The 14,488-nt window shown below is 40.3% G+C and overlaps 1 protein-coding gene across 1 annotated transcript in view; it reads right to left on the bottom strand.

Annotated features, from left to right (window-relative positions):
• MYO3B (myosin IIIB) overlaps positions 1-14,488 on the bottom strand; it is a gene marked incomplete at both ends in the record, with an annotated part of 209,923 nt that overhangs the window by 111,333 nt on the left and 84,102 nt on the right. The window contains 1 exon segment of the mRNA XM_080622032.1: positions 3,509-3,664. Coding sequence (XP_080478158.1) covers positions 3,509-3,664 — 156 coding nt within the window.

Here is a 14,488-nt window from a genome sequence, read left to right as displayed (position 1 = left end):
GGCCTAGTTTTTTCTCTTACTTTAGAAGTTCTACCTCAGGAAGTTTTGATAATCACTGGAGTTGCAATAAAAACAGCATCATGAGCTTGTTCCTGGGAGCTGTGGGAAAATGAAAGAAGCCAGTTCTCCTCCAACTGCTAGATCAGCTCACCACATCTCTCCATCATACCCTCTAAATCGGTATTAGTGACTTTCCAGTCCACAGGCTTGCTCTCAGGCAAAATGATCTTAAGTGATGTCCCAAAATAGGCAGAACTGGCATGGCTCAATTGGAAAGAGAATACTATAAAAAAAACTACAGCTGCTAAATCAGTAAACCAAAAGATGCAAATCCAAAGCACTGATGCTTGAAGACTTTCAACTGAGAAAAAACCCAGATGCCTCCTGATCAGTTGTCATCATCAGTGACTCCCTGGGTCCCTCATCGTAGAAGTGCTGTTAAGACCAGCATCTCAATGATTTTCCAGTTTCTGAAAATTTTGGCCTGTGCCTGAGAACATTTTCTTTTACTTATCTTTCAAATGATTGATCTGTAGTGTTGCTGTACTCCTAAAAAGGGCATCTACTTTTCTTTATCTCTGAACCAGGGAATTAATGTACGTTTCATTGTACCTGTCATGGGCACATCAATAAACAGAAAAAGCATGCACATATATCCAGTGGCACAATAGAAAGGTCTTACTCAACATGGGCTTTAATTGGCCTATTTACTTTGAAGTGGTGACTATACATTCAGATGTCTTCTACAGATCACCGCAAATGAACGCCAGGAAATTTTTTTACTGTATTATCTGGTCATGTGTTCTTCTGCGTGCCAGATTCTGTACTGAAAATTATGCTATAAATGCATTACAGAGTTTTTACAGGCTTTTAATTGATACCAATTTTCCTAGAGGGTACTATCTCCCTATTACAGAGCCAAGCTCTTTACTGTTATGAGACTACGTCTATCCTCTGGGGAAAATGACAATTAGATGCTCATGGTGGTTAGTCCACTTGCAATAATCTTATGTTTGTAGTCCAGTATTAACTGTCTGTCCCACAGACATGGTTTTTTGCCGGGATATGCTTTTGCAGTCTCATTTCATCAAGTTTCAAATCTTTAGAAAATCAGCATTTCACCATTGTGAACAACATGTTGTAGATTTCAGTAGTAAAACCTCACTAAATTTTTGTCCTCACTCAGCATGCTCTCAGCCCTGATTAAAGTGGGCTGGTGCTTCAAAGAAAAAGTATACCAGAGTACAACGCTATGCAAATCAGAAAGACGTTCTTTAATAGCAGTTAGGTCCATTGGCCTCAAACTGAAGCCAATAGCAAGGACCACCTGCTTCAAAATAAAGACAACTACTTCTACAGCAGCCTAATCATGTCTCCCCACTAATCATTCACTGGCAGAGGAAGAAGCCACCTACTTCAGAAGCATGGCTGAAAGCAAACCAACAGCCCAGTAAATAATGAGATGGGTACAAAGAGTCTGTTGAGAATAAAGCTTTAAAAGTAAAAAAGAAATTATAATAGACCTGGGAAAGTTGAATTCAGTGAAGAGAAAGAACAAGTAGGCTGCGAACTACAGATGAGGAGGAATACCAAGAACAGAGAAACGTTTGGAAAAAATAGAAGAACCTGAGCTAGGACTTTCTGAAGGTGGAGAATAGAAAGAGAAGCTATTGGAGTGGTAGAGGAAGAAGACACAAGCTGACACTAACAGGAGAACAAAGCCTTATGGACAAACAGAATGAACAGTGGAAGAGAGTGCTAGGCACGATGGGTCAGGTAACAACCTGTGACAGGGTACCTGGGACTATTTGACTGAGTAAATGTGGGAGTATCAGGGACAATAATGGAATTTATACTGATAGGAAGGATAAGATTAGGACTAAACCCATTGCAACAGAACCCCCTTCACCATCGCAATCTGCAGGTGCTACTGCACACAAGCTTTAAATAATCACCTCAAATAAATATCTAAAATGGGTTAGGTGGTGACACGATCAACAAGGAGTTAAACTCTGCTAGGTGAGCACTGATTCATCCTAGGGGTGCTGGAAGCAAAATCCTTCTTATATTCCAGTCATGAGTAACCAGAATCTGCAGCAGCTTGTCTGTCACGGCATTCCCAGTTAATATACGGAAAGGCTTGAGGAAAGAAAGGCTGTCTTAGTCCTAATCCTTTCTCACTCCACATTATGGAGACAGATCCCAGAAGAGTGTGTCAGAATACCATGTGGAATCCATTTCAGAGCTCCTCTTGGCACAAAGATCATTTCACTCTGTCTATATCTTCTATTTGGTCAACAGCTAGGAAAATTCTGATACCTTTTGGGTCAGCCAACCCACAGCTGCAGCTAATCTGATGGGTGAAGTGTTACACGGGGAAGTTTGCTTAGGAGGCTAGATAAAGCAGATACTTCTACTGCAACACTGGTATAGCTCTCCCACAGTAAGCAGTTCTGGTTTATTTTTCCATGAGAAAACTAACCAAAAAAAACCCAAACCAAAACAAACAGAAAATAACCAACAAACCAACCAAAAAAAAAAAAACAAACCCAAAAACAAATCAGAAAAACCTCCAACCTCATAGAAGCCAACTTCACCTTGAAACTGTACTTACAGCTATTCCTTTATTTTAACTTGTACATTTTTGTTTGGGCTTTTAGCATTTAAGCTACAGAGTCTTATGGCATGTAAGTATATACTTGTTCATATATAGCAGGACATTTAATTTTCTTCATCAACATTAGTAGGTGTTTGTTTATAATAATGAGCCAGAGCTTATCTCATTCTAGACAAATTTCCTATTACAGAATGATTGCTGAGCTTGGGAAGCTGTGTTCATTTGCATTTAATTCTCTTTTGAAACAGTGAAATTCTGCCACCCTCTGGGCAACAACAAAACTAATATATATTTATAATCAGCCTCAAAAATCCCACTGCTGCTGAATTCATTGCTTTTAAAGCACATTTTAAAATTAATTATTAGGCTGAATGAAAAATAGCAGTTACTATTAAACTACAGGCAAAACAATTACTTGAAGTACTGAACAGCCTTCTTACTACTAGCATCTAGTCAAACACTTAACTTTCGTGTGTCGTGTTCTTAAACTTTTCTAGTAGTCACTTCATTGTTCACAGTTGTATTTTTAAAGGTCTGCTACCAAAATACGACATAATTTTTCATCATGCTAATATATATTTCCACAAACCAGACATTCTGGAATTATTAACATCTCTGTGACTGAGACAGAAGTGAATGCAGATAGAGTCCAGGGGACAAAGGCGGCTAAGGAAAAGGTTGCATTATGGCTGACCAAACTAGCTTTAAAAAGTATGAGTAGGAAAACATGCCTCTTGCATTCACACGGCATGCAGCACTTTGCTAATCACAGTGCTAGTCAATGTATTAATATCATTTGAAACAATGAATATCTATGCATTCAGAGTTTTAACTCATGCTGCCAGGATTCATGTGTGGAAGGAGGGCTGCAGCATGTGTGTTGTACAATACCTTGTTTTGGCTACAGAGCCTAGCTGCTGTTGTTCTTGAATGAGCTCAGCCAGTTGTTTTTGCAGAGACATATCTTTACCATGTACTTGTTTAATAAATGGATGCTCCAAAAGATGGGTGACTGAAGGACGCTTTTCAAAATCCTTGATAAGACACCTGTGTCAGAGAAAAAGAAGTCTCAGGCAATGATGATCTCTCATTACAGCATGATCTGAATCAGCTTACTGTGTGGCTGTTATAGTACAGTAGTTTCTTTTTCCACAAATTTAAGTTCCTCAGTATGCAGCAAGACAACTCCTCTATATTGGAATAAATCTGATATAAAGTACTTGAGTTAAGTGAATTCACCCTACAAGTATACTAGTATAAATGCTATGAATTTAAGCTTATTTTATATCTCTTTTTAACTGTAATTAGCTTACTATGAAAAAATGACATCCTATCTTGTAACTGCTGTACAGTTAATATACATTAAACATAACTTAAGATGAATAGACAATACTTAATTCACTTCAATTTTCTACCTATTCTCTGATGAGAGTTTGATGAAGTGTATGATACACCCTATTAAAAACTACAAGTGAAATCCGTGATACAACACTAGTCAGAACAATTTGATACAGAGCTTTGTCTTGTTTTTAAAACAAACGTTTCAGGTAGACCTTCTATATTGCAATGATAAGTGCTAGCATAAGAATCAGAACATTCTGCAAACCTACATAATTCAGACTGGAAGAGAAATGAGTGGGTCAGAATTAAATGCTAGTCAGGGTACCAAAGTTCTGTCTGTGATAGAAACAGGTGATTGAGTAAGGAATAAAGAGATAGACCCTATTAAATTAGCATAAAATAAAGTATCATGCTAATTTGTACAATTGGGATTTAAAATTGAGGAAGCCATCACAAAAATAAAATTAAAAAAAAGAGGAAATAATACAGTCCAAACAGAAGAATGATCTAACAGGATTAGACTGCTTTAAAGTACCCTCTAAGTCTTTACATTAAAAGTATTCTGTTTATCTTACTCAAATAATAGCATTATTTGAGAATATGAAAAAGAAATGCTGCAATTCAGTATGTATTTCCCTCCTAGCAAATTATAGCCCATGATGAGTTTATTTGATGAGATGCATTTGTATTATGTACTTTACAATTACATCTCATATCTGCTGATCTTAAGTGATACTCCTAAAGTACTTCCTAAACGAGGCCAAATATCACAAATAAAGATTATAATTTTAGCTAAAAGTGCAATGGTAACTTAATACCTTTTAAAGGAATTTATACTCTATCAATATCAATTTGCAAAATTTTAAACTACATCTAAAAAAAGAAATAAATCAGACACATTGATTTCAAATACTACCAAACACATTAGCAAATTATTAAAAGTTCAGCCTCACCTCAGATACTTTACTGAAGCCTAAGGTCTGGTCTTAAAATGATCCTGAAATATCTTTGAATACAACTCTAACACTTTAGCTTCCTGAAAACCATTTTCCCAACCTCTTCTTGGCATGCCTAGTCCAGACAAGACAGCCTGCAAAACATGCTACCGCTTTTATAAATATTTCGGTGAATTTTGCTAGAACTGTAGCCTCCTGAAAGAAAGACTAAAGTAACAGAACCTGTTTTTATCTCCATGCCTCTGAGTGTGAGGCTATAAATACCAGTTCTCCACTTTTAGTGAAGAGATACATCATTAGCCTACAACAGGTTCTCACACACACACACAGTCCTTTTCCTTTTGTGATTCATGGTTTTCAAAAGTCAATACACCCACAAAGACAATAAGGTCCATGCCAATCCTGGTTAAATATATGTGTTTCCTGAGACAAAAAGAAAAAAGCATTTGAAAAGAAAGATAACATTAATCAGAAGGCAGAGGGGAAAAAAATACCAAACAAAACAAATAAACCAACAAAAGCTATGCAGTATACAAAATCACAGATTGATGGCAAGTATCTGAAGTGGAGATTTCAGCCTAAAAAGCTCATGCACTTGTGATTTTTACCATTCTAACAATAATTACAAATTTATCATATTTATGCTATATTGTTGATATATAAAATTTTTGTGTTAAATTTCATCACATCAGAAGTTCTCCAGTAATATAACTGAATTCAAGTGAAACTAAGTCACAGAACCACAGAACAGTTTGGGTTGGAAGGTACCGCTAAAGGTCATCTTAGTCCATCCCCCATGCAATGCGCAGGGACATCTTCAACTAGATCAGGTTGCTCAGAGCCTTATCCAACCTCACCTTGAATGGTTACAGGGATGGGGCATCTACCACCTCTCTGGACAACCTCTTCCAATGTTTCCCCACCCTCATCGTAAAAATTTCTTTCTTATATCTAGTCTGAATCTACCCTCTTTTAGTTTAAAACCATTACCCGTTGTCCTAATTGCAACAGGTCCTAATGTCATAGCAGTTGCTTTTCAGATAACAGCAACATTAAAGTTTAAGCACATTCTCTTCAAGAAATTACACAGTTCCAGACAGAACATCTTGTGTTTACCAGAAGAGTAAAGAACATAAAAGTTTTTACATGCTGGCATGTAGTTATTAATATGAATTCTACTCTGGGCTCTGGAAGAATGCACCTCCAAAGACATGCTATGGACAAGATCCAGAAGTTGCAAGATAAATTTTCCATATAGATGGCCCTTGGTGAAACGTCCGAATATCCAGGATACTGCATTCATTAAGGAAGCCCAACAAGAAGAGACAAAAGGAAAACATTTTAGGTTCTCTATTTAGCTTCCCTACTATGTGCCTGAAATGCTGTTTAGTTCTGGCAGGTGTTTCAATGAGCATAGGTAAGTTCTGTCAGGGGAGTGGTTTTAAAGACAACTTCAGGATTATATTTTCTTCCATTGCATACTCCTACCAGTCCCCTGCTGACTATTCACTTTTCATGCATGCTATTCTTCTGCTCTGCAACCATCAAATTTATATATTGTTTCACCTATATGCAGCCCTCATTCTCTGGTAGTAGGATATTTTTGCCATCTGTGGTTTTCACTTGGATTTCACTTGAAACACAAGTAAAACTTCATGAATTCATAGGACCAAGCTAATGATACAAAACACATCCACACAATTCTGTCTCTGATCAAAGTCTCTGTTTCAAATTCAGAGAGAGCACACCTGCTATTGTGCCAAGTTTGTGCCTGTATCAGAAGAACAGATCCCTGTCAGGTGGTTAGATGCCACAACAAGGCAGAGAGCTAGTAAGCAACACAATGCAAGGGTGAGGGACAGCTGCTTAAATTCACGTAGTTAACTTCTTGTGTGAGTACTTCTTCATCAGTTCAGGCAAAAGACCAACAGGAACTGATTAATTAAACTGCTGAAGCTAGTTTAATCTGTCAAGTTAAATGGCAAGTTCCTAGGACATTAGGAACACAGCAGCAGAAGAAAGACCAGGCAGGCCATAGAGAATTGAATGTCTGTGGCATATACACTCCTTTTGCCCTGAAACAGCAGGAGTGTTGACACAGTCACTTCTAGAAACTACTCCTTACTATGTTTCAAGTGCCAGTAACTGGCTTGCAGCTTAGTCATAGTAGGTACTGTGGGCTCAGTGTGTACTCAGATATTCAGTGCCAAACTGGTTTATCACCAGGCCTGCTGCAAAGGATTGCAGGAGGGAGAGCTGTCATGTGACACTCTAAAGACATGATGTTTCTCCTCTTGATCCATATTCCTTTGTCCTCTCTGTGTAGATGAGACCTATTAATATTCTGAGGTATATTTATATCCTCTGCTTCTACACACTGTCATTTCAACTGTGTTGCTTTTAGTGACACACCGAATGCATGCTGCTGCTGTTCTTAGTCAACGTTACCTGTAAAATAACAATTCTCGAGCCACTACCTATGTGCTAGTGAAAAAGAATGCAACAGACTGCTAGTGTCACTGCAAGCATTCAGTAACATATCATCTACACTGGAAGCAGTACTGACACTGTATTGCTTTTCAGAAAGAACAAAAAAAAAACCAGAGTATCAGCTCTTACAATGCTGAAACCTGCATGAAGGTGAGAACTTCTACTGACCTGCATGCTGAAATACAGATACAATGTGTGAAAAAGTTAATCATATGGGTGCCTGATTCCAAAATTGCCAGTACATTCAGTCAGGAAATATATTCCATGTAGAGGCCAGAAAAAAAGAAATCAAGAAGTAATACACAAAAAATCCAGCAGTATTAACATCTGAAAGCAGAAGAGTACACTAACAAAACAGCTTTTATAACTTATCAGTAAATATTCTTAGTCAGTGCAGCCAATATAAATCGGTGTGTGGATTGTGCATGAGCAATATTAAGAAGTCCTATCACTGAAGGATTTGCTTCTGAGGAAAGGAGAAAACTAAAATATCTTCAGCTGCCCTTCTGAGCATTTGTCTAAGACCAATTTGGACACTTAGCCTAGGCACTGTCAAACAACAACAAACAACAACAATGCTGCTGTACCTGCAGATTAAGCCAATTTGTTTGGCCCATAGAAATTATTTAAGAAAGAAAAAAGTAGTGAGAGTGTCTTGCATTGAGCAAATCTACTACAAGATGGGTTTCATCTAAGGCATGATGAAAATATGACAATATTTGGTCTGCTATTTTTTGATCTAAAATAACATGAAGGCTAAGTAGAGATTGAAAAGGAAACAAACATTGTACATGTTTGCTTTAATGAAAGTCAATCCATTACCTAATTTTAAATTCTAGTATCTCCCATCATGCTTTCTTAGCTGAAAATTAATTCTCAGAATTCATTAGTGTCACTACATTAAACATAGGCTGCAGCCATTTGCTGCAATCTCACAGCCAGGCTCCTAAGTACCATTTCCATTCTGCCACAATTACAGGCAAAGATGAAGCATTTATTAGCAGGGGATCAGAGCAGACTCCCATACACACAGGCCTGTCTGAGACAGCCTCTAAAAATTCACTGGCTGCTTGCATTTGGATGATAACATTGTTGGAACTGCTACCTCTCAACAATGTAAACTGCCATTTTGCAAGTAGCAAATCAGATGACTGAAAAGAAGAGATATTTATCAGTTCAGCATTCATGAGCTAATATTTACTAATGAGTAAGTGGAAAGAAATAGATTTCATAAGAACTGCAACGGTGGTCTAAGTCTCCTGTGCATTCAGAAATAGAAAACAATTACTAACGTCATTCACTGCTGCAGCCAAACCTAAACAGAGCAGCAGCAGTTATTTCTTTCCAGATCTATTATAATCCATTTGGTCACAAGTACTTTCTTTAAGAAAAAAAGAAACCAAGCAGCTCCAACACTTACAGCTTCGTTGCATTACGATTTATCTTCAGTATTTTTTTTTCTTCAATTATTACATTTTGTGAATACTACATTTTCTGATGAAAGTGGGTTACTGGAATTTATTTTGTCTCATAAATCAAATATCCAACCAGACTCCTCATCACTGTTTATAATTTACAGGCACAAAAGATGCATATGCATACATTAATATCTGGAAGAAATTATTAGTTTATAATTTTTTTATATTTTTTTGGCACAAGCAATCCAGGAGGTTCCTCAATTGTGTGGAAGACAACTTCCTTCTGCAAGTAATAGAGGAGCTGACAAGGAGAGGTGCCATGCTTGACCTCATGCTCACCAACAGGGAAGGGCTGGTTGGAAATGTGACGCTCCAGGGCAGCCTTGGTTGCAGTGACCACAAGATGGTCGAATTCGAGATCCTCGGGACAGTGAGAAGAGCGTGCAGCAAGCTCACTGCCCTGGACTTTAAGAGAGCAGACTTTGGCCTCTTCAGGAGCCTGCTTAGTAAGGTTCCATGGGATATAGCCCTAGAGGGCAGGGGGGCCCAAGACTGTTGGCTGTTATTCAAGGATCACCTGCTCCAAGCTCAGGAGTGTTGCATCCCAACTAGAAGGAAGTGCAGCAGGAGGGCCAGGAGACCTCCTTGGATGGATAAGGAGCTGCTGAGGAAACTCTGAAGGAAAAAAGAGGCTTATAGAAGGTGGCAGCAGGGACAGGCGGCCTGGGAAGAATACAGGGATGCTGTCCGGGAAGCTAGGGACCAGGTTAGGAAAGCTAAGGCCCAGTTAGAATTAAACTTGGCTAGGGATGTTAAGGATAACAGGAAGGGATTCTATAGGTACATTGCAAATAAAAGACAGACTAGGGACAGCGTGGGCCCTCTCCGGAAGCTGTCAGGAGAACTGGCTACCCTGGATTTGGAGAAGGCTGAGGTTCTTAATGACTTCTTTGTCTCAGTCTTCACTGGCAAAGACTCTGACTGCACCACCCAAGTCTTGGAAGGCAGACGCAGGCACTGTGAGAATCAAGACCTTGGGCCCACTGTAGGAGAGGATCTGGTTCGAGACCATCTTAAGAACCAGAATGTACACAAGTCCATGGGACCTGATGAAATCCATCCGCAGGTCCTGAAGGAGCTGGCGAATGAAGTTGCTAAGCCACTGGCCATCATATCTGAAAAATCATGGCAGTCAGGTGAAGTTCCTGATGACTGGAAAAAGGGAAATATAACCCCCGTTTTCAAGAAGGGGAAAATGGATGACCTGGGGAATTACAGACCAGTCAGTCTCAACTCTCTGCCTGGCAAAATCTTGGAGCAGATTCTCCTGGAAGGCCTGCTAAGGCACATGAAAAACAAGGAGGTGCTTGGTGACAGCCAGCATGGCTTCACTAAGGGGAAATCCTGCCTGACCAATTTGGTGGCCTTCTATGATGGGGCTACGGAACTGATGGACAGGGGTAGAGCAGTTGACGTCATCTACCTGGATTTGTGCAAAGCGTTTGACACTGTCCCACATGACATCCTTGTCTCTGAATTGGAGAGACATCAATTTGATGGGTGGACCACTCGGTGGATAAAGAACTGGCTGGATGGCCTCACGCAAAGAGTTGTGCTCAATGGCTCGATGTCCGGCTGGAGACCGGTAATGAGTGGTGTCCCTCAGGGCCCAGTCTTGTTCAACATCTTTGTCGGTGACATGCACAGTGGGATTGAGTGCGCCCTCAGCAAGTTTGCCGATGACACCAAGCTGTGTGGTTCGGTTGATACGCCGGAGGGAAGGGATGCCATCCAGAGGGACCTTGACATGCTTGTGAGGTGGGCTGATGCCAACTTTATGAAGTTTAACCATGCCAAGTGCAAAGTCCTACACCTGGGCCGGAGCAATCCCAGGCACAGCTACAGGTTGGGCAGAGAAGAGATTCAGAGCAGCCCTGCAGAGAAGGACTTGGGGGTGTTGGTCGATGAGAAAATGAACGTGAGCTGGCTTCAGTGTGCACTCAGCCCAGGAAGCCAACTGTATCCTGGGCTGCATCAAAAGGAGTGTGACCAGCAGGTCGAAGGAGGTGATCCTGTCCCTCTGCTCTGCTCTCGTGAGTGAGACCTCACTTGGAGTATTGTGTGCAGTTCTGGTGTCCTCAACATAAAAGGGACATGGAACTGTTGGAACAAGTCCAGAAGAGGGCCACGAGGATGATGAGGGGACTGGAGCACCTCCAGTATGGAGAATAGGCTGAGAGGGTTGGAGCTGTTCAGCCTGGAGAAGAGAAGACTGCGTGAAGACCTCATAGCAGCCTTCCAGTATCTGAAGGGGGGCTATAGGGATGCTGGGGAGGGACTCTTCATTAGTGGCTGTAGTGACAGGACAAGGGGTAACGGATTCAATCTTAAACAGGGGAAGTTTAGATTGGATATATGAAAGAAATTCTTTACTGAGAGGGTGGTGAGGCACTGGAATGGGTTGCCCAGGGAGGTTGTGAATGCTCCATTCCTGGCAGTGTTCAAGGTGCCTCAGGTGGCATTGTTTAGTGTGAGGTGTCCCTGCCCATGGCAGGGGGGTTGGAATTTTCCAGCCCTAACTGTTCTATGATTCTACATCAGACTATGTATTAGAGCTGAGAATCCACACTGCAGCCTCTAGGCAAAGTCTCTGATCTGTTCAGCAATTGGTTAGATAAAGTTCTCTTTGTTACTCCTCTGGTCCCTATCTCTCTGCCACTCCCTGGCCCATCAGGGTGCTCTCGCCACCACTTGCTCCTCACACAGCTCTACACCACTTTCCCCTGCGCTCCAAATACTTCTCTGCTTGCACAACTACCTGCTGCCTAGCAGTGAGGAATCTTTCGCATTCTCCTATTGGAATAGAAAAGCTTTCCAGGGTCTTGAACAGGACTCCGGGTCATCCTAAGATGCTGAGCTCCAGTCCCCAAAGTCCCAGAAAAAAACAGTTACCATGATCTCCCCAAAGATAGCGACAGCTCAGCTGAGGATCTAGAACAGAGATTTCCCAGAGGGAAAGGAGAATCTGTAAGGTCATATTCTCTTCATTCTCTCCCTAAGCAAGGTGAAGGTAGCCTCTGGGTTTTGAGATTCATTTTTTTTGCTCCCCATACTTTTCTATCTACTTCCTTCAGAAGGTCGTTTCATGGTGGAAGATTAATTAAACCAAGAGCATGACCTCAACTGGGTTGACACCCCTGCTTGGAGAAATGGAAGGACAGACACTGACAAGCAAGATCATCTAAGCCAGGCACATAAGGTCTGAAACATTCCAGTCAAGGAAGGAAAAACAACAATCTCTGAGACTGTTTTCTAACTGGTTAAAAGATTCTGTTCTCACCAATTGCTTTGTCTGTTCCTCCTACCTCTGCACCACACGTACTTTGGCAAACATTGGTCAGTCACATGCAATAGAGATGTGGAGAAGAAAAGACATTTTATGAATTACATTTCTAATAATGATGCAGGGCTGTGCCTCCCTACTTCCCTGAAGCCTCCCTGCTTCCCATTCCCAGGCCTGCCCATCCCCCACTGCTGCAGGTCACTTGTTTTCAAAGATGAACTAAAAAACTGTGACAGCTATGCCAGCAGCATTTCTGTTTTCAGTCCTAATTCAACAGGACATACAGGATACAAATAACCTTATCTTCAGAACTATATATAGTTGCCCCTTTGGAAAAAAGCAAATGCTGGGCACAAAGGATATATATATATATATATATATATAGTTTAAATAGATCTCCTGTCTTGAACCAGCATCCCATGATAAATAACAAGGATTTTACTGTTCCTTCTGCTACAATCAGATATCAGGATGAAAGACCGAATTATGACAAAGTACTCAATCATCATGTACATAATATAAATTCTGATGGTCAGAACACATTCATATCATTATTGATTTGCCCTTTGGTAGCAAATGCTGTAAATTAACTAATCTTCCCTAACAACGAGAGAAATACTCTAACACTGAAATGTCACCAGCACCTGTTCTCTTAATAAATTTTCTTTCAGTTTAATTTTTACCGTCAAGCATCCTATAGCGTAATTTAGAGCATGCATCTGAGAACTAACAAAGGTTCACCCACACAGAAATTGTAAGATTACGTGTAGTAAATAGCTCTACCTCTTGTACAGCTAAAAAAAATTACAACGGGTTTCCCAGCCTCCTTTGGGCTGAACAGACACAACAATTTATATATATACATGGTTTGGAGAAAAAACAATGGAAACTCTATGGACTGGGACTTCTTACAGCACTTAGAATAGGTCAGACTTTGCTCATGTTGAAACCCTTAGAGTTTTGCTAGAGACAACAGAAATTCAGTCAGAACAATTCTACGGATTTATTGTGTGATGAAATTGCGGGTTTCTAGCCTTTTATCAGGCATGGGTCTGCTCTGTTTCTTTGGCCTGTCCTTGAAGACCCTGGAACACAAAAAGCCTTTAGAACCTTATTTACAACTGAAGCTTTTAATTAGGAACAGTGTTTTGCATTTGCACTAAACATTCTCCCTTTGACACTACAGCATGCAGTTGATTTGAGGTAGTTGGAGCATAAAGTAGGACATAAGGAAAGAATACTGACAGTTTCTTTCTTTTACATTTTATGTCATAGCTGGAAAGGCAGCTAAGGACAGAGATATTTTTCTCTCCTTTGGAGTTTAGTGCATTCTTTCCTATCTTCCAGTAAATAAGGACAGACACCAAAAGGGCAATTGTAGATCCACTCTGCTATAATCACAGAGCAGCTAGGAAAAGTTTCTCACTTACACTCCATTAAGCTGACTGCCTGATGCCCTCTGCTTTGAAACCCCAACTTCAGCCATGCTATGACATCTTCATTTTAACAAGTTCACAAGCACCTGGGCAGATGCAATCAGGTTAATTGTACTAGCTGGGAGTCCACGGGCAGTAACAACATTCTTCCTACTACTGTGTGACAGACCTGACGCATACACCCTGTGGCCCACAAGGGGACAGCAGGCACATCTGTGCTCCCCGAAGCTTCCCTCAATCTAGAAGTATGCTGAGCTGCTTCACTCCCAACTCTGCTGTTGACTATTGAGTGACTTTGAGCAAGATGCCCTTTGTCTCAGGTTCTTCAATTGTAGAAGGACGAATTTATCTCGTCTCTATTCTACAAATGCAGATGACTGACAGGACATCCTGCCTTCACATTTCATTTCAAGTAAAGCACAGAGATGGAAAGTATTAGCAATTATAACAGGCTTTCCTTCCAATAAATGGTATTAACATTAGAACTCTAGAAGCATCTAAGCATAGAATTCAGCTTAAAAAGCATCCCAGTGAAAAAGCAATAGGCAGGGACTACTTGAGAAACTGAAATACTAGCACTTAATGACAATAGGAACTTAAAGAAGGGAAAAGTAAGGAAACTGTCTCATCAATTACTTCACATGCTTTCTCTGATACTATAATCTTTTATGCAGCATACTATTCCTAGAATTGCTAATGCTTCCAAAATAGACTTGTCACTCCACCATGGATACCTATCTTTCTCACTGCACTTTACTTACTACTGTTAATATTTATGACTCAGAATAAACAGTAACTAAACACACAAACCATGAGAACCAAGGGAATAATGAGTGCTTATGACTAATGGTAAGGATCTCAACAGTATACTTTACGGAATGAAAGAT

This window comes from Psittacula echo, assembly GCF_963264785.1.
Source record: "Psittacula echo genome assembly, chromosome: 6".
NCBI classification, from domain to species: Eukaryota; Metazoa; Chordata; class Aves; order Psittaciformes; family Psittacidae; genus Psittacula; species Psittacula echo.
Note: the sequence above shows the minus strand (reverse complement) of the source record. Positions and strands in the feature narration are given on the sequence as shown.